Source organism: Acanthisitta chloris, unplaced genomic scaffold, assembly GCF_000695815.1.
Source record: "Acanthisitta chloris isolate BGI_N310 unplaced genomic scaffold, ASM69581v1 scaffold14557, whole genome shotgun sequence".
NCBI lineage: Eukaryota > Metazoa > Chordata > Aves > Passeriformes > Acanthisittidae > Acanthisitta > Acanthisitta chloris.
The window spans coordinates 13,667-34,147 of NW_008681039.1; the positions used below are offsets into that span (position 1 = coordinate 13,667).

The 20,481-nt window shown below is 38.7% G+C and overlaps 1 protein-coding gene across 1 annotated transcript in view; it reads left to right on the forward strand.

Moving 5' to 3' along the window:
* The first annotated feature begins 2,659 nt into the window (after positions 1–2,659).
* Positions 2,660–20,481, forward strand: part of FNIP2 (folliculin interacting protein 2) — a 30,335-nt gene continuing 12,513 nt past the window's right edge. Inside the window, exons 1-10 of the mRNA XM_009077954.1 lie at positions 2,660–2,844; positions 9,188–9,314; positions 11,333–11,467; positions 12,514–12,614; positions 12,698–12,769; positions 13,405–13,505; positions 14,894–14,965; positions 15,559–15,688; positions 19,035–19,236; positions 19,801–19,889. Coding sequence (XP_009076202.1) covers positions 2,660–2,844; positions 9,188–9,314; positions 11,333–11,467; positions 12,514–12,614; positions 12,698–12,769; positions 13,405–13,505; positions 14,894–14,965; positions 15,559–15,688; positions 19,035–19,236; positions 19,801–19,889 — 1,214 coding nt within the window. The remainder of the gene's footprint in view (positions 2,845–9,187; positions 9,315–11,332; positions 11,468–12,513; positions 12,615–12,697; positions 12,770–13,404; positions 13,506–14,893; positions 14,966–15,558; positions 15,689–19,034; positions 19,237–19,800; positions 19,890–20,481) is intronic.

Consider the following 20,481-nt stretch of genomic DNA (forward strand, 5'->3'; position numbering starts at 1 on the left):
ATAGTGCTTTACCATATTAGGACTACTTTAAAGCATTGTGGAAAAAGAATGTGGTGTGGCATCAGCACAACTCTTCCATATCCAAGGTTTTAAAAAGATGAGGAACAATTCACGGTAAATGATTCAAATTAGGAGGGAGGAAGGGAACCTACATCTTCCACCTAAGCTATTCAATGGACTAAAGAAGGGAAAATCATCATTAAGCAACCCAAAATAGATTGAACTTTGTCTTTAAACATGTGTTTTGGCACTCATCCTGAATGTCTGGGTCTAGGCATTTTTTTTGTATGTATCAGTTTTGCTAAGTGTATGTTTTACAAAAACAAATGCTCACCAAACAGCAGGTATGATTCAAACTTTGTTTTCCTATGCTACTCCAGCTGGCTTCTGGAAGCTGTTTGGAAAATAAAACCTTATAGGAGGCTCTGCAAATATTTGGTTAGATTTGAAAACAGTGCCTGAGTTTTAGTGGACAGCTGTAACTTATACAGAAAATTATTCTTAATTAGATAAGTACATGACATACATTTCCTCTTTCCCCCACCCCAAATTTTCTTGCTAAAGTGTTACCTTGAGTTGAAATCAATTTAGACAATTGTGTCGCAGTAGAGATGAAGGACAGGAAATGACCTACAAACGGAGCAGGTGACAGGCTGTCACATAGCCTAGAAAAAGAGTGATTCAATTCTGCTTCCCAGAGGATTGTATCTGGAGAGCAGGACACTTTCTTCCCTTTTCTGTATTATCAACTTCATCGTCTCTGGGTGTTCTCCATGTGTGAATTTGCATATTATTTTGTTGTTGTTCAGAAACTGTTCTGTGGATTTTCAGTGTTAATTTCCCAGGCATTTTGGGATTTATAGTATTCTACAGATGACTTCATCTACAGATGAGTTAATGTTGTGAAGCACTTCTGTTTAGTGACTTTACAGGACTTTCTAGTTCTAATGCCTGACGTGAATTTGATATTGTGGTGAATGTTCCAGAATTTTGGGTTGTTAGGGGAAAAGATAGGGCAGAAGTAAAGGCTGTCAATTGCTGATTTTAGTCGAAGAATAAGTACTTGTCCATGAGTTGCTTGTTTCATTCACACTTAAGATGACTAGGAGCACTGATGTTTAAAGTAGTCCTCAACGAGGTGAGAGCTAGGAGTTGTCCTCTCCTAGATTATTCCTGTCACTTGAGAACAGACCGAAGCTTTTCACTGGTTTCTCTCTCTCAGGAGGAGGAGCGATTGTGATCTAGTACTTGTTACCACTCTGGGAATTGAAACAGCGTTTTTTTAATTTTTATTGCTATAGGCTTCCCTCAGCAACAGAGCAAGTTGTTCAGCCTAACCTTGCCCTAGTTTTCTGCTTGACTTCTGTCCAGTGCTTAGAGGTTGGAGTTAACTGAGATTACAAAATCGTTTTAAGAAGAGTGCTGTGCTATTTAGCAGGTAGCACGTAGGTTTTGAAATCTGACTCTGTTTTCTGACTCTATTGCTGCATTTCTGGGTGACCATTAGCAAAGTTATTTTCCCTTTTTAGTCTGGAAGGGAAATTGCACTATGGCTGTCATCTTCTAAAATGTCTGAAATTTTACTGATGGGGGAAAGCTATGTAAGACATGAATTATGAGCCAGGTATGTATGGATAACTCTTTAAAGCAGGGATGAAGAATAGGACTTTGTTCTGCAATAGAATTACCTGAGCTTGACAGAACATACTTTTTTTCTATTCAAAAACTTGAATTTCCTTGGTCAGAAGTATCTTATTAGATATTTCTCGTCACCAATATTGCCATTAATTTATTTTAACAGGCACATGACTATAAATTCTCATCAACCAACTTAATGTCTGTGCAGCAAAACTTTTCTCACTGTTTTCCTTTCTACCTTTTTTAAAAAGCTTTTCAACATAGTAGTTTCAGGTTCTTGGCCAAGTGTAAATACTATTTGTCCTTAAAAGTAAAAGCATTACGGTGCAGAATATCTAGTGTGTTTTTTTGTGTTGGTAACTTTTTTAAAACTGATAACCATATGGCAATGATGACAGATTCTTACTTGCTCCTAAGCTATATGAGGTTGCTAGGGGTTGTCAGATGACACTTGCTCACATGAGAGCCATTAACAGGGTGTTGTAGCCAGTGTTAGAACAACCTTGCAACTAAGGGCGAGTCACTGCAAAAGCAACTATGCTTTTTTTTTTTTTTTTTTCAAAGAGGCCATATGGTTGGGTCTTGTGACTACATAATTGCCAGCTACCTAAATCACATACCAGGAAACAAACATCGCTAAAGTCAATATTAGCTGTTGTATCTGCTACAGTTTTGTGCCAGGCTTGGTAGGAGTAACTCTGACAGCAGCAGGGAACAAGTCTGCGATGGCTTCTGGAACCTGAAAGTCATGTCTCCTCTGCTTGGAATAATTGCAGGAGTACTTTAGTTACAGCTGTCTTTCTGCATTAATGGCTTATAGAATATATGAAGATCACTTTGCTGATTTTCCTATTAGGGGAAAAAAAGGCAGACTCTGTTCCTGTGTAGGAAAGAAAGCTGATGATAAATTACCATTGTTAATGGTTGACCGATAGTAATGAAATCTGCTTGAGGCTGTATCTCTTCAGCAGGTATTTAGTTTCTTTGAGGGAGCTTTACAAGAGGATTTGTAGCCAAGAAAATGTGTGGGGGAACACCAAAAGCTACAAATGGCACTGGGGGACAAATAGAAAGAGCAAGAAACAACAATGATATACCACGTGGAAATAATCTCTCTTGTACTAAATTGGATGAAAGAATTAGAAAGTCTTTGAGAGACCAAAGTGTCAGCTGTGCAAGCAAAGTGACTAGACTGCTGCAAAACAGGTATGCATGTAACTTTTCTTATATATTGATTTTTGACAGAGAATAGACATTTTCAGTAAGTACTAGATTTATGATCATGTGCCTGAAAGGCTATTTTGTAAATAATTAGGAAAGTTCTATTAGAAGCTTATTCTTGATGATGATAGTGTCTGAAACGTCAGAAAGTCTTTCCTGCTTGAAACTGAATCTATGTTCTTGACTCTGAGGTGCAAGATTTATGTATATGCAAACTGAGGCATGAAGGATAATTGCCTTTCTTTTCAATTAAGGTTAAATAATCTTACCCTCTCTTTCTAGTTTTCTAATTAGTTTCCCCTCTTTTACCTTTTTATTTTGCCAACTCCTGTGTTAGTGGGGCAAGACAGGAGAGAATGCTGAGAAGTGGGGAAAGAATGGAGAAGGGAAACCTCTGCTTTACTTGTAAATTACCTCTAGATCAAGCATTACATGAAAGTAATCTGAAGTATGAATAGTGTTTCTTTGACATTTGTGATGTCTTTTCTGATGTGTGCTGGCATGTCTCTAATGTCTGAGTCTTTTCAGCTATGTAACTGTTGAAAATATGGTTCAGGGTAACGTTTTCCAAATTCAAGCACCCAAGGGTGTTAGAATTAGTATACTACATTCAGGAATACTGGTCTAAGAAATAAAAGAATATATAGGAAGAGCTATACAGAGATATTTCAGCCTGATGGTTTCTCTAGCCTATGAATGTTGCACTGAAGTAGTGAGTGGTTAGTCACTTTCAAAAAGAGCTTAAGGTCAGCTGAAGTAGTTTCTGACTGCAAATGAATTGGTCACGCTTCAGTTATTGAATGCATGCTGATTATTATAAAGGTGAAGCAAAAGATTTCTTTGTAAAGATCAGGGTTTGGTGATCTATATTGGCTGAAAGTACTGATTCATGGCAGAATGAGGCAAAATTTTTGTGACTTTTTTCCAGAAACAAACAAGTCTGCTTTCCCCTAAGTAAGAGAGATCTTCTTGCCTCCATGTCTCATATCTGTAATGGAAGAAATGTTGAACAAGTCAAAGAAAAGTAGCTAATATGCCAGTTTAAGAGAAAATAAAGCAAGCTTAAGTTTAGTATGGAATCTGGAGAGAAAACTTTCCAGAGTATCTGTAAGCTGTTCCAAACTTGTGGCTTTCTTAAAAAAAAAAAAAATCCATAGCATTTTAGTATCTTTAGTAGACTTGGCTCTCCTGTTGTATGAACATCGACAGCTTGATTTTATTTATTTATTTTGACTTGAAGATGATGTTTATTGTTTCTAGCATCTTCCACATGCAGGAACGATATGGTCTGAAGGTGAGGCTAGATAAGCTGAGTTGTTCAAACAGACTGCTGATGTTGAAGGAGGCAATCACATTGCCACTTCTTCCTTTGCTTTCTGGCATTGTGCTTTTATCCTTTTTCCTCTTGTTCTGGCCTTGGCCTTTCCAGTCCTTTTGGAGCTGGCTCTCCGTAGGGAGTCTGTTAACTGCCTAAGCAGGCAGAGAACTGGCTTGGGAACAAGAAAAGTCAATTAACATTTTAACTAGCCTCAGTACTTATTGGGAATGTATAGGGAACGTTTTCTTTGTGCTCTTTCTTAAAGGTATATAGCTCCATGGACAAAGTGACTAGGTATAACTCATGCTGCCACCAGGAGGTGAAGGTTCCATTGCCATCTACTTCCTCTTTTCTTTCTCCCCACTATATTTCTGGTCCACTTTCATGTGCTTGGACAGACTTCTGTTGCTGCAGAGAATTCACTTTACGGAAGGGTCGACAGTTGACAAAAGGAAGGTCCTGCTTCAGCAACCTGATCTCCTTCTATGACAAAGTGACCTGCTTAGTAGATGAGTTAAAGGCTATTGATGTAGTCTGCCTTGGGCATCAGTAAAGTGTTTGACACTGTCTTCCACAGCATCCTCCTAAAAACACTGGCTGCTTGTGGCTTGGATGGGTAGCGTCTTCAATGGGTGAAAAATTGGCTGGATGGCCAGGCCCAGAGGTTGTGGTGAATGGAACTAAATCCAACTGGCAGATGGTCACTAGTGGTGTTCCCCAGAACTGAATATTGGGGTCAGTGCTATTTAATATCTTTATTGATGATCTGGATGTGGGGATTGAGTGCATCGTCAGTAAATGTGCAGACAGCAGTAAATTGGGTGGAAGTGCCCATCTGCATGAGGGTAGGAAAGCTCTACAGAGAGACCTGGACCAACTTGATCCGTGGGCTGAGGACAACTGCATGAGGTTCAATAAGGCAAAGTGATGGGTCCTGCACTTGGGACACAGCAACCCCATGCAGTGCTGCAGGCTGGGGGAGGAGTGGCCTGAGAACTGTTCAACAGAAGGAGACTTGGGGGTGCTGGTTGACAACTGGCTTAATATGAGCCAACAGTGTGCCCAGGTGGCCAAGAAGGCCAGTGCCATCTTTGCCTATATCAAGACCAGCATGGCCAGCAGGACTAGGGAAGTGATCAATCCCCTGTACTCAGCATTGGTCAGGTCACACCTCGACTACTATGTTCCGTTTTGGGCTCCTCACTTTAAAAAGGATACTGAGGTGTTGGAGTGAGTCCAGTGAAGGGCAACAAGGCTCATAAAAGGTCTGGAACACATGTTGTATGAGGAACAGCTGAGGGAGTTGGGTTTGTCAGTCTTGAGGGTGGCTCAAGGGCACAATCATTGCTCTCTACAACTACCTGACAGGAGGCTGTAATGAGATGGGAGATGGTCTCTTCTGCCATGCCTTCAGTTGAGAGGACTAGAGGAAATGGCTTAAAGTTGAGATGGAAGATTCAGTTAGGTATTAGAAAAAAAGTATTTTCACTGTAAGTGTAATCAGGCATTGGAATAGGTTCCTGAGGGAGGTGGTAGAATCACCATCTCTGGAGATGTTTAAGCAGCACCTGTATCTGGTGCTGGGTGATGTCATTTAGTGCTGTAGGACTTAGTGCTAGTGTTAGGTGGACAATTGGATTGATGATCTTAAAGATCTCTTCCAACCTTGATGATTCTGTAAGTCTAATTACCAGACCAGACACAAGTAACAGGAAGGCTCATGTAGTTACAATGTAACTACATTGTGAGGTTTTTAATTTTGTGTACAAGTAAAAACACCTTCTATCAGAATAGCCACATTTAACCTTAAATGCAAACATTTGCACAAACTCATAATTAATAAATTCAGCTAATTTTTGAGAATATGGAGGACCTGGCATTGCCAAATAAGCAAGAAACTCATACAGCGGTGAAGGAGTAATAGTTTGGGGATTTGGTTTTTATGCATGTGAAAATGGAGTTGGCCAGTGAGTCTGTGTGTTGTCTGTGTTCTCCAACACCCTGCTTTTAGGAGATGATTGAATACTCCCACTATTCCTGTTTTGGGGATCTATGTTATATAAGCTGGTTTAGACAATAAAGGGTGGAAGTACTGTAAGCAGTCTGCTCATCAGCTCTTTGTGACAGGGATAAACATCCCAGTCATCTGACTAGTCTTGGGCCTGGTGCTAGATTTCACGTGGAAGTAATGAGACTACATGGGCTTATATGCCTGTACAAATTTCCTATCGATATGTTTGATCTTATCAAATGAGGTTTTAGTAAGATGGATCTGTTCTGTAATGTGTTGGACTGCTGCAGGAACTGCGTCTCTCTTCTGGGTAATTCAAAGCCTGAAAGCACAGACTTCATTAAAACATAAGTTTGATGTTTGGTAATACTGTTGGAAGCATTATCTGAATTTACTTCCCTAGGTTTGATCTATTAGTCACACAAAGCTCTGCATGATTTATGTAACTTCTTAGCTGCTTGCTGTCTGGTACTAGAGAATCTGTTTGTGGTTCTGAAAGATCGCTGCAGTTTTTAATTCGAGCATGCTGTATGGAAAAGACACCTCAGCAGACTGTTAAATTGTCTTCTACTTCAGCATAAAATCCTGCTCACATCTTAGCAGAGGTTGGCACTGTACAAACAACATGAAGTTTGCTTTAGTGCATTTTGAGGGAGGTCACCTGTTCATAAGGAAGCCTAAATTAATGCAACCCAACCTGCATGCAAACCTGCATTGGTGGGCAAATGCAGGGCTGGATTGGCTCAATCTGTGTCTGAAAATGAATCTTTCTCAGTTTACACTTGCAGTCCCGTGGTCTCAACTACAGATGTTGCTGTGCCAGTCCTGGAAATGAGTAAGGCTTTGCTCTTGTATAGAATTTATACTAAGGCCATGAAGTTGTACCTTTTCTTTGTTGTTAAAAGAAGGGAAGACCTACAGCCTTTTTAAGAAAGCAGCATAGTTACTTGGGGTTGTCTATTGCAGGAAGTGTGTTGGTAAATAGCTGTGCAACTGAAAAGATATTGAAGCATCTGATACTGAAGAGCATCAGATTCATGTGGCAGACTATGACAAAGTCTATTGGTGGCTCTGACTTTTCTTGCATTCTTTATAACTGGATTTTGTAATAGCATTGCACAGGCAGGGGTCTGAGAAGCTAGAACAGACTTCTAAAACAGATGGTATAGTTGCAGCTCTCAGTATATGTCAGCTGTGTAGGATCTTTGTTGGGCAGCTATCAACAGTGGTATCAGGTCTGGTCCCATGCAGGTTAACTTAATGCTGTGACTCCCTTTGAAAGGAATGAGTTGAAAAGGAATCTGCTTCTGCACTCCTAGCAGTTTTGGAGGCAACATATTACAAACACATCAACAAGTTTCTTCACTGTGGATGGCAAAACAGCTGTTAGCATCACTCTGTGATCTGGCTTTGGTGTGTACTGGAACCTTGCTATTATGTACATACAGCAAACTTGTACCAGAATACCTTACAGTATAGATGAGTATCTGGCTTATTCTGTCCCAAGATATTTAAAAATAGAATAAAGCGTCCCAGATTGAGGTCCTTTCAGGTTTGAAAAAGATGGCCATTTAAGCTTATTTTTCTGTTTAGCTACATAGAAGAGCACAAAGAAGAAATTAAGCTGGCTTTACTTAAAATGATTTTAAATTTATAAGTCTCTGAATGTGCTCCTGAAGCAGTCATCCATGGCTACCTTATTGACTCTAGCAGGAGCTGATAGTGTTTACTTTGCTGTTGATTTATGACTGTTAACAGAGCATGGAATAAAAGAAATATCTTCAGAAATTCTAGTATTTCAGCTGTAGCAGGGTTTTATGCTCTTCTGTCAATTCTCTGCCTTCCTTTTCTGTAGGGTATAGTTTGAGAAAATTCCTAAATGAAACCTTCTTTTGGGTGGAAGATCAGTGTGGCCTTGACTGAAGTCTGTTATGTGGTTTGTTAAACCAACAACTGTTAACGGTTGTACTCTTACCCCCTCGAAGAGGTCCATCCAGGTCAGGGTTGAGGTAATATGACTGAGCATCAGTGCTGTGTGGCACTGCCTTATGCAGTAGTAGGTTTTTTCCATTAATTTCAGCTTATCAGGTACATAACATGAAAAGCATTTTTTATAGCTGAAACTGAGTCCAAGGAAACTCCTGTGCTCCGATGTGCAGACTGACTGCTTTTGGAATTAGGAAGTAGAGTTGCTTGTCATTGCAGCCATGATCAGTTGTGCTCCTCAGCTTCCCATCATAGTGCATGGATGCAAGTCACATCCATGTTGTATCTCTGAGGAATGGGCAAATTCTGCGTTGAGAGAGTTGTTTGGTTTTAGGTTGAATCTCGGTGGTATCTTGGCTTCATCTACTAAATGAGTGTTATTGTAGCTAGACATCAAGTCTCACTAATCTATGGCTGCTCTGTAAACCCTGAAATGTCTCAGAAAAAGGGGAAAAATAATGGAACAACATAAACCATGTCTTTCAGTAACTTAAACTTTGGGAAGATCTTCACTTCTATTGCAAGGAATAGATCCAAAGAAATTGGGTTTCTGTTGTTTAGAGAAAGACATGGTAAGGTGTAAGCCTTGTGCTTTTGAAATGCTGTAGTAGAGAGGATGGTAATCCATTGGATTTTATTGCCTCTGAGAGTATTGCACAAAACAGTACACCTGCCTTACAATAAGGATCATCTGAGCTGTGTACAGAGAAGAGAATAAATTTAAGAGTGGTTAAGCCCTGGAGCAGATTGCTGAGACAAGGTTTTGTGTTCACTTTCTGGAAAATTCTGATAAAAGCTTCGATGAAAATTGGTCTGACTGTGCCTGCCCTTGTATCAGTGGCACTGGGCTTAGGTGCTCCTTTGAGTTTCTTTTTTGCTTGGAGATATATGATTACACCCTGGATTCTGTAAATGCTGGGTAAAAGATGTATTTGCCCAATAACTGTTTCTTCACTTAAGTAAACCTGCAAAGCAAGCACACTATTTTAACATCTTGTGTTTATAATCCATAGCTGGTCCTCTTCGGAGTTTGACTTGAATGAAATCCGCCTGATAGTTTACCAAGACTGTGAGAGGAGAGGCAGGCAGGTCCTATTTGATTCCAAAGCAGTCCGCAAAGTTGACGAAGCTGTGGTTCAGGTATGAAATATTGACTTTGCTGCTGTCCTACTGCTCTTTTGTTTTCCTTTCTGAAAGTAGCAATTTTAATAGGACAGTGTCAACTGCTTAATCTTGTGATCTTTCACTTGATTGCGATTCTGATAGCTGCAATAAGTGTGTTAGATTCCAGAAAGCCTATGAACACATGGCATTTGGTATTTATAATGTAAATATGGTATTTACACTTAACTTAGACCTGATTTATTTTCAGGCAAAGAAATCTATGCCCCTTTAAACCAAGTATTTATTTTAGTCTTTTTACTGTTTTGCTTGGGTTTGCTTTTTGTTGTTAGCCCTGGCTGTGCAGTCCCCTTATTCCAGTGATGCCTAGCATGTCTCTAAAGGTGCTTGTCTTCCTTTCGTGTTTGGATTAGTAAAGTTGTTGTCTTTATGTGAATTGAAGTGACTCCACTGCCTAACCGTGCTGTAATCTGTAAGAATGACACATGGCAATATATAGCCATGTAAGTTTTGGTGACACACATAAGAACCAAGAGCAGATGGTATCAAGATGCAAGTTCTATTTGTGCTCTCCAGGCACACAAATTGTGGAGTAACGCTTTCAGCAAACTTAGGTGATTTTAAGATAAGTAAACCAATAGTGTTTTCTGGTCTATGGTCATTTTTGTTTGGTTTTTTCCCTACCACTTCTGTGTTTCTCTTCTACATTGAATTATTTCAGATTTGTTTGTTTTGAAGCTTTTGTTAGCGCCAACAGCTTCAGCTTATATTAGACTAGCATGTTTTATTGTAGAACTATATATATAGCTATGTAAGAATAGCTGTGACTTGTAGAAATTACTTATGAAGATGCTTAAACAGAAGCAATCTCTATTTCAGTCACACTGTAAATATGTCATTGTGCTGAATCAGTAAGCCTGATGAGCATCATCAGCTGATGTCTGATCATCTACTTAAGAGGGTAAATGGGTCAGATGGGTCTGCTAATCTTGCTTCCCCTCTCTCTGCACACCCCTCTTCCCAAATCAAGATCATTACTTTGTGTCTTAAAGTTGGTTTGAAGCACACAGCATGTGAGGAAGAAATATATATCTGGTTTAATTTAAATGCTCAAATTATTTCACGCACTTGAATATTTTGTGATAAAAGTTAACTACAAAATGTCCTATCAGAAACTCTCTATGCAACACTGACATAAACCAGATTATAACCTTCCTCATAACACATGATTCAGGCTATAATCTGTTTTCTAGCCAGACACTAATCTAGGTGCCCTTTCAAAACAGCCAAAGCACTCTGAATGCCATGCAAACACATAGATGTTAAAAGTGATCTTGAGTGTTTGGTTGGTTGTTTGGTGTATTATCAAACAGCAAGTCTAAAACTTTATTCATTTAAAATTAACACAAAATCACTCTCAAGCTCAGTCCTGTTTAAACTAAAGTCAGGAAAGTGTGTGTGTATACAATCAGTCCTGTTTAAAGTCAGGAAAGTGTGTGTGTATACACTGTGCATTTATGCATTATACTTTGTCTTTAACCTGGTAATTCTACCAAATGATTCACCCCTTGTTTTTGCTGGCTGTTCTTCTTTTTAAGAAATCTGTTAATCACTCGGGGAGCAAAAGTTATATGCAATTTGAGTGATTAATTATGCAAATGGTTACAGAAATTGGTTTGTAAGCAACCCGTAAGCTGAGATTTTGTTTACATAAACTTTGGCAAATGTTACAAAGAGTAATTCAAACAATTGGGAGTGATCTTCCAGTGAAACCGACTAATTACTCTGCCTAGGTCTGATATTATGAAAACCCATCTGACAGTGTAAATGTGAGAGTAGTTCTGCACTTGCTCTGCTGGCATTTAAAAATTATTTTAAAACAGATAGATACATGTTTTTTTGAACCAAGTAAGAGTAACTTTTATTTCTGTTGCTTACCTGTAGTTTCAAGAAAATCCTTGCCATGATATGTCTAGAGATGGGAGTTCTCATATTTACTGTAACAGGTTTTATCATATTGCTCTGTTTTGACACAGAAAATGGCAGATGAGGCTTCTGTCAAGACTTCTGTCAAGAACTGCCAAGCAAGCAATGGGAATAACAATATTTCTTCCCATAGTCCCCCAATAAGCTGTATGCAAAATATCAAAGAACAGATACCGAAATATCAGGTAATAGTCATTACTTTTATTTATCCATCTTACTGGAGAAGTTAGCTTATAAAAGCCTTTACATAAATGCATTGAATGACTAGTTATACTTCTAGTATATTACAAGTATTCTGAACCTTGAAATATCTACCCTGTCCTTAAAGTTGCAGAGTAAGAATATGTGGGTACATTTTAATTTGTTGGTCTATCTTGGTCTTAGCTTTGAAGGAGTTGTGAAATATATCCAATAGCATTATTATTTTGTGAAGGTCATGAAAAGCACTATACTGTTCTTTGTTATTGTCTACTTATACTTCAAGGCAGTTCTGAAGAAGCTGTTGAACATAGTATATTAAGTGAACTATTTTTTAGGTACTCCGGCTGTTTCTCAGTAAAACCATTAGAATTCCAACTAGAAAAATATAATTAGAAGCATGTTTAGATTAAGGTGGGAAAAATTATATTTAACTGGAAGGTAAGTGACCTTCCTCAGAATTAACACACCTTTTTGTATTTGCTGTTCATGATCAGTCTTCGATAGAAAATAAGCAATTGGTCTGAAGACTGCATTTTTTACTATAATCATAAATTATTTTCCAATCAAAAATGTTTCCAAGGTGCTTTCTATAAGGGCAGGGATGAAGAGTTTGCTCTTTGTCATAAATGAGACAATTTATTGTTTGGGAATCCAGACCACAGCACTTAAATTGTATGAATGCCTATGGCTTTCATCAAACACTCTGTTACATGGGAATGTTGCTGGACATAGCTATTTCTTTGGCAATGCAGTAGATTATTTTCTTCTTTCTTACCTTAGGAGATTCCCCTGGAATAAGTGTAACAGTGTCCATTTAATGAGTAAAACAGAGTATGTCTTCATGCTGTACTTGTTTGTGCTTGCACTTACTGTGTTAGAACCACACTAAGTGCACATCGATCTTACTTTACATGGAAAAGATGAACTTACTTGTATTCTCCATTCAAAATGTAGCACTATGGCACTCTATTAAATTGAGATAATATGCCAAGTTACTGACTTTGCTCCTCCCATCTTCTTGTCTGTGTAGTACACCAGGCCAGCCTCTGATGTCAACATGCTGGGAGAAATGATGTTTGGCTCAGTGGCAATGAGTTACAAAGGCTCCACCTTGAAAATTCACTACATACGGTGAGTGGCCTTTTCTGTGATGCTCTGTCTTTGTCAGGCACTTGGAACTGATGACTCACTCAAATGACTGTTTATCCTTTCAGCTCTCCCCCACAGCTGATGATAAGTAAAGTCTTCTCAGCCAGGGTAGGAAGCTTCAGTGGAAGCAACAATAAGTAAGAACATCTTTAAATTTTTTTTTCCCCTTTCCCATCCAATGCAGTTGTCTGTCTTCTTTTGTAGTCCCAGTAGAAAATCAGGAATGGCAGCTGTGGAGAAGAGTGCTCTTGAGATTCTAGCCAGGCCACTGAAATTTTTAAAAAATAAAAAAATAAAATCTCCAAGTTTCTGCTTCTTAATTTGTCCAGGGCATGCAATCAAGTTCAGAGATTAGGTGCTTTGGACAAGCAAAGCCTCTATCTCCTCCTCCTGCCAGAAGGGTGAGAACAGGTATATATTGAGAAAGCTGTCTCTCTCTACCCCACTTCTGTTTCCTTCAACAATGAAATTATTTCCTTCAACAAACACACTGTTGCTCATCTGTTCTGTTTTTCCTTGTCCCCAAAGTTGGCAAATGTGAGTAATTTGAATCCCAACTGTGGCACACAGAAACTTAACAATAATGCAAACAGGGAGCTTATATAAAAAATAAATGCCTATTTCCTTCCAGTTTCAGAAAACCTACTTGTCCTTGAATTTGATTGTAAAGTTAATGTTGAGCTTTCTTTTTCTTAGAAAATGAACCTAGTTCAGAGTATTACTGCCTGTTGATCACATTCTTAAGGAACACTGACTTTTCCCCCTACTTTAGCTTACAAGATAGCTTTGAATACATCAACCAAGATCCCAGCCTGGGAAAGCTGAGCTCGAATCAGAATGGTCTGGGAACTTGTCGCAGTGGAAGTAATTTAGGTAAATATTTCCAGGTTCTATGTCTTTCTGACAACATGAGGCCATCTGTTCATTAAGTTGTGTTCAGTATTTTTTCCCCAGTACATCACCTCCTTATTTTTTTTACTTTTTTTTGCATTTTTTTTTTTGCATTTTCTCTACATTGCTTTTGTTTCCTAGGTGTGTTACAGCTGTGTAGCAGCAAGCTGCTGCAGGGTGTGTCTGAAGGAGGTCCCCTCCGGCTCATCCGCAGTGCTTCTTTCTTTGCAGGTTTGTGTGGAATGCCAGCCCACAGTGTGACCCATCCATGTGCACACACAAATCCAGCTCCTTCTGAATCCTTGCGGGCTATACATAATTACTCTCTAGAAACAGAAAGGGCTAAAATAGTGACAAGTGTATCTGGCGTATACTTTAAAATCTTTCTCCCCCCAAAATGCCGAAATGGATTGCTTTTTGTTCATATTTATTTTCTAATTACTGTGTTAAAGATATTTAAAGATATTTTTATGCAGTGTTTTTAATATTAAATTAGTCCTTATGTTTCTTAGAGAACTTATGTTTCCTGGCTTATTGCTGGTTTCTTGCTAGTGTGCAGGTGTCTTGCTGGTGTACAGCTTTTTCTTCTCTTACCTCTTGCTCCCTTTTTTTAAAATTTGATGGCAGACATTCAGAATTAATTCTTGAACTAAGTCTGGGAGGCTTTAAGGTTTTTCTCTTTAACAATATCTATTGCTTTAATTCTCACAACTTTAAGCTTCATAAATTTTCATTTTACAGGCATAATGGTGACCCATGCAGGTGGGTAGGTCTTAGGCCTAATTATTTCTATTAATTGCAAAAATGTGGACTGGAATACCAATGCGGTTTCTTCACAGCCTTTGCAAATCTTGCATGCTCTACAATTTGAGTGACTCTGCACTACTAACACTTCACTATAATACAACATAGGGTGAATGTTTCTTACTGTGAGGCTTTGTGGATGGTAAATCTCTGGTAGGGGAGTGAAAGAGAAGCCTTTAGTGGACTTTGTATTTGAATATTTCATTATGAATTTAACCTGGGCAGTATTGCACACTCAAAAAAAATTGTCAGGAGTGACAGATAAGGGTACTACCAGCCCTTACTTTCAAAGCATATCTGATTTCTGATAATGCTGTATTCATATTCTTAAGCTTTTCAGATGTTTATACATTGGGGCAAATAACTTCCCTCTTGTAACGTGATACTCAGTATGGGCATACTGCTTGCTGCCACCTCTGTTCACACCATACTGGTGATTTGGAGTAACAGTACGGGGTGGAATTTTGCTGATGTATGACCTTTAAACTTAAGCATTTTGTTAAATGCTGACAAATAGTATGACAAGTTATGTAATATTTTCTATTGATCTGTTCTGTTTGTTTTAGCACACAGCACACCTGTTGATATGCCTAGCAGAGGACAAAATGAGGACAGAGACAGTGGCATTGCTCGGTCAGGTATCTGCTGTCTGTCTTGTTTGCCTGCTTTTGTAATTGTTACAATTCTTGGGTGCAGTGATTCACCTGAAATACAGGCACCTTATGACCTGTAAATCCAAAATTGTTTTGATCTGCTAGGTGGTTTTCCTTCTGCGTTTGCCCCAAGCCTTAATGCAAGAGCATTTGTAATTATATTCTTTGTTTATAGCCACCATGTTCTGGGTTCTTAACCAATTTATAATTTGGAGAAGGAACTGGTTGGAGCCTTTTTAGAGCAAATGAAGAGAAATCCTTTTGCACTGAACAGGGAAAGGATGCTAGAAGACCAGAAGTCCTGTCTCTTGTAATGGAAGCGCAACACCTCTTAAGACAGAAAGTTTTTAATAAGATAAATTTTATCATGTTCTAATAGGGAAGATCTCTGTAACAATGGAGATGTCTTCAGGCAGCAAGATTTATTTAAAATAAGTGTCTCTCCTGCTGCAAGTGAGTTATGTGAAAAAGATCAGCAAGCAAGAGCAATATTTGCTCCCAGTTAGAGCATGAAGAAAAATATGTATCCAGCATTCTTTGTAATTCAGTATATGTGGGGTTTCTTGCTTTTTTCATAGCATCTCTGAGTAGTCTTCTGGTTACTCCTTTTCCATCTCCAAGCTCTTCATCATCATCTTCTAGCAGCTACCAACGTCGCTGGCTCCGAAGTCAGACAACCAGCTTAGAGAATGGAATTATTCCAAGGTGGTGAGTGCAACACCTTTCTTCTTACAACAGCTGTTTGGCAGTAATTTAAACTAAATAGAGCTTAAGCCTCTTTTCTTTAAAAAGACAAATCCTGTTATTAAATGCTCTCACTTAGTCTAGCTTCTGTGCATGTTATGTAAGACTGCAAAGATAAAGAAAGATTAAGTTTTGGGTGAACATGAACTTCAAAGCCCAATTTGAAATATTCTTACTTTTCTTGGATATATAGGCTGTGTCTGAAACCATACTCTGAAAAACAAACTAAACTGTTTCTGAAGGAGCAGAGCATCCTGTTGAGATAAAAGGGACTGTAACAGCACTGCTGCCGTAATTACATTATACTATGATGAAGCCTGACTAGTGAGCAGTTACTGAAATTTTGGAGTAATAGCCCATGACGACTCTCTTGGCTGGTACAGGATGTTCCTGATGTGACTTCTGCCAAAACAGGAAGAAAAAAAAAGCTGTGATCAAAAAGCTTGGCTTCTGTTTTGGAATTTTATTAGCTTTTATAGCTCAGTGCCATAACAAAGCATGGAATGCAGCAGACTTTTCATAGCTAATAAGCAAATTCTTCCCTTGTCGGTTGGAAAGAGCAAATGGTTCTTGATTATCTGCTCACTGTACTTATCCACCTGTACCCAGAGACAGCATGGAATTAGTGGAGAGCTACAAGAAATTCCTGCTATTTGGCCTCTGTCCCTCTTCACTGTTTTCAGTTGAGAAGCTTAAAAGCTGCCAGTTAAAATATGTAGTCAGCAAAAACCAGAAAAGAAACCATTTTTGAAAAAACTTATTTCCCTATTGTCAGCAATTGCAGCTTTTAGTGAATCATTTTTAACATGAAGAATCGTGCAGTGGTGCTAATATAGCAGTCATGCATTCTAAATCACATTTGCAGTTGAGAATAAGCTGGTAAACATTTTGCTTTCAGTAAATTGAAGTACTTTTAGTCAAGTTTCTTAAAGAAATGAGATTCAGAGCAGTGCATGCAAAAAAGTTAAAACATTTAGGGTAAATAAGACAATTTCAGCCCTGTTTAAGAAGTAGCTGAAGTTTCACAAATATAAATTTCCTCAAAGCGTTGTGAAACTTACAAATTGTGTAGAGGAAAGCAGCCTTGGGCTTCTTGTTCATTGTAGGGAGTAGGTTGTTTTTCTGGTGAACTTGTACTGGGGAAAGATACTGGAAACAAGACATTATTATTTTCACTGTCTAGAACTACTCTTGAATTGTGATTCTTTATAAGCCAAAAAGCCTCTTCAGATACTTGTTTTCTGATTATTTGCTAGAGAAACAGTAGGCTTCTAGTTGAATGCTTCAGTGCCACGGAGTTTGCACTTCAGTTTGTACAGCCAAGATTCTACAATCTCTGTGACTGATGTTTTAGGCCAATAGCTCAAAGAAAATGAGATGTCTAGCTGGAACTCCATGTAGTCGATTGGCAAGCAAGCTGGATTAGCAGCTCTGCTGAAAAGGCTTCTCTCACAGACCTAAATTCTTCAATTTCTCTTCCTGGGAAGCAGTACAAAAGCTTGTGATGTTTCTTAGATGCTGACTGACCATCCTTTCCCAACTTCCTTGGGAATTTTCTGTCTCTGCATGCAAGTTCCTGAAGTTCAAATGAGGTTATGTTTTTGTCTTGAACTCTGGTTTCCCACAAGCTGTTTTTTGCTGGAGTTTTATTGTGTATGTTTTTTCCTGTATTCATGGACTCATACCTCTGTGATGAGAAACTTTTGTATATTTAACTTTGTCAAACCAGTTAAACTGTAAACCACTTATTTTTAGAATGGGCTTAGAATGAATGCTTAGTGCTGAGTCTTTCCTTTTGTTAATTGCTTCGTAGTGGTCTATAAATGCCACAGACTCCATTTCAAGATAATTCTGATATGAAAAGACTTCAAGCTTTTAATTACCACTCACTGGTATTGCAGTCTTAACTTACAAAGAAACTCTAAAACCAAGCTATTTCCAGATGAGCTGTTGCTCTGAATGTCTCCATGGCTTTCCTGTCTTTCTTACCCTTTCCCCCCTACAACTTCTCAATAGATTAAAAGCCTTTATTCAGTTGAAGTTCCTTCAAAAAGATCTTTTGTCCATACTGCTTTACTCATTTATGTATATACTTTTAAAAGATGGTTTTTTTCCAGTGAAATTGATCAAGACACTTCAAGCAAGAAAAAAACTATTAATTTTATAAATACAGCAACATCAATATCTAGTACTGCAGTGCAAGTATTTATGGAAGAACAGGATAAGGGATTGCCACCCCTTTGTATAATCACAGTAAAGCTTATTCTGGGCTGAGGCTTATGGATATCATCCAAATTAGTTGCCTGTGTAAAGGACTGTCTTGGAATTTACATCAGATGGCTGTGGAACTTGTCTAATTGAGTCATGAAAATCTCCAACGATGGAGATTTCACAGTCTCTCTGGACAGTGCCATCCAGGTTATTGACCACTTTTTTTCTCATTTGACAGCATCTGCAAGCTCACCAAAAGTGTGTTTTGATCCACAGGCCAGGCTGATATTGAACAGTATTGATCCTAGTAACAACCCATGTACAATATTGGAGAGAGACATAATTTTTGAAAGAAATGTTCCAGAACTATCAAGGGAATAAACAGAACTTGGGGAATAATAATGATTGTAAAATAGCTACTGGGTGGGTTGGGTTTTTTCTATCTGGGGTGTTTTTTTAATGATTTTAAGCAGAAAACAAAGCATTTTAAGCTGAAGTATACCCAGCTTTGAGCTGGGCACACGTGTTTATAGGCATTAAGTTTGTGTTTTCCCAGCATTTTCTAAGTGGGGACATTTTGTTTTCAGTTAAAATAGAAAATTTTGTTTTGCATGATTAAGTGCAAAGGTCCATCTTAAGATGCTGGAACAATATAGGTGGCACATTTCCCAGCTTCCCTCATGAGCAGCAGTACAGATTCAAGAGCAGTGTGGACATACTGCTGAGCACCTAGGCAGGAGCTTGAGTGCTAGATGCAGTTCACAGCTCTGAAGTTACCTTTAAACTTTTTTGGTAATAATTTTGTGTGATGTGTCTCCATTCCTTCTTTTTATCTCCCTAAAAAATAAGTCCAGGAGGGATTTTGTAGTAGCTCTGCTTCAGAGGAGTGTCCACACCAGGCCTCTCTGGGGGTTGTCTTTCTCCTATCTGAACAAACATAGGTCTTATCCTCTGTTCGAGACATGTGACCGCAAAGCCTTATGTAGTCAGTCAAAGGAGACTTAAGAATGAATTATCTTCTCCTCTATATCGAGGTATGGGTAGAATATGAATTATCTTTCAGTACACAGGTAACTATCTTAACAAATCTGTCTTACAGGTCCACTGAAGAAATGTTTAGTATGGCTGATGAAAGCTGCAGCTCCAATCCTGCGATGGTTCGGAGAAAAAAAATTGCAATCAGCATCATCTTTTCTCTGCCTGAAAAAGAAGAAGCACAGAGAAACTTCCAGGATTTCTTTTTCTCTCACTTTCCTCTTTTTGAATCTCACATGAACAAGCTGAAATATGCAATAGAAAAGGTACAGAATACTGATTTGGCATAATGTGGAAAAATAAGTGTCAATCAGAATGAAGTATTCTAGATGAAGAGTGGGAGAAGGTGCGTGGCTTCAAGCTTGCCTCCCTCTTTACACATGCTGTCTTGAGCCTGAGCCCAGTGTAGGAATTCAGCATTTGCTGAAAGAGGTGTGGTTTCTTTTCTAGACAGAATGAGAAAGGAGAGTTTTATGCTATGGGTGTTTTTTTTTCCTTCTCACCGTATTTCACTATGAGGTTTTCTTGACTCCCTGGAGACTGTGGAAATGATGGTATTCTATCCTTTCATGCAGTCACTAAAAGAGACACAAAATGTTTGTTGCTGTCTTTGGCTTACACTCTTGAGAAATGTTCTCCTCTCTCCCCATGTCCAGCATTAGGGATTGGTCTTTCGTGAGGTGGAGGGAGGTTGGCAACTATTGCTGTCCTGAGTGGCTGTATAGCATTGGGGCTAGATCTTAGTTATTTTGACATGTTAATGAAGCTTAAAAAGATGAAGAATGTGAATCCTTTAAGAAGCTGTTTTGTGTCTTTAACTCTTAATCAAGGCCATGATCTCATGTAGAAAAATAGCAGAATCCAGCCAGAGAGTGCAGGTTTATATCAGCCGTGTCATGGATGCCCTGGGAGAATTCAGGTGAGTTGACGGAATTCTGAATTACAAGGAGAGCTCTTTTCATGCCCCTCTAAAGATATTTGTCACTTCCAGTTATAAGCAACTGAATGCAAGGTCTTGTATTTTAGCCAGCCTTGAAGATGTGTGAATTAATTTTCTGCCTTGGGTATTGGGTAAATGTTTTCAAAAAACTTTAGCAAAACCAGCGCAGCCACTTTCCAAGTGAGAGTAAAGTCATTTTGTCGCACTCATGTGTTCCTGGGACTGTCAGTTAAAGACTGTAAGATCTCATCAAGAGTTGGCTTCTGCTGATGTCTGTGCAGACAAATGGTTTGATGTTGTATTCAGGCAGATGTGTTGTCTACTCCTAGTCATAGATATGGAACAGTGTAACTGGCAAGAAAGTTGTAGTCAAAGGCTGTCTTTTTGCTACCTAAGAAAGGAAGTAATAGTCAGAGATCAGCAAAGTCAGCACAGGAGAGAGAGAAGGCTTTAGTGGGATGGAGTTTCTGTAATATCTGGAATGTGGAATCTAATCCCTGCAATGAATAGAATGGATTCTTTTCCCCCTCAGACTTATTTCTGAATGGTTTCTCTGAATGCAAATACACAC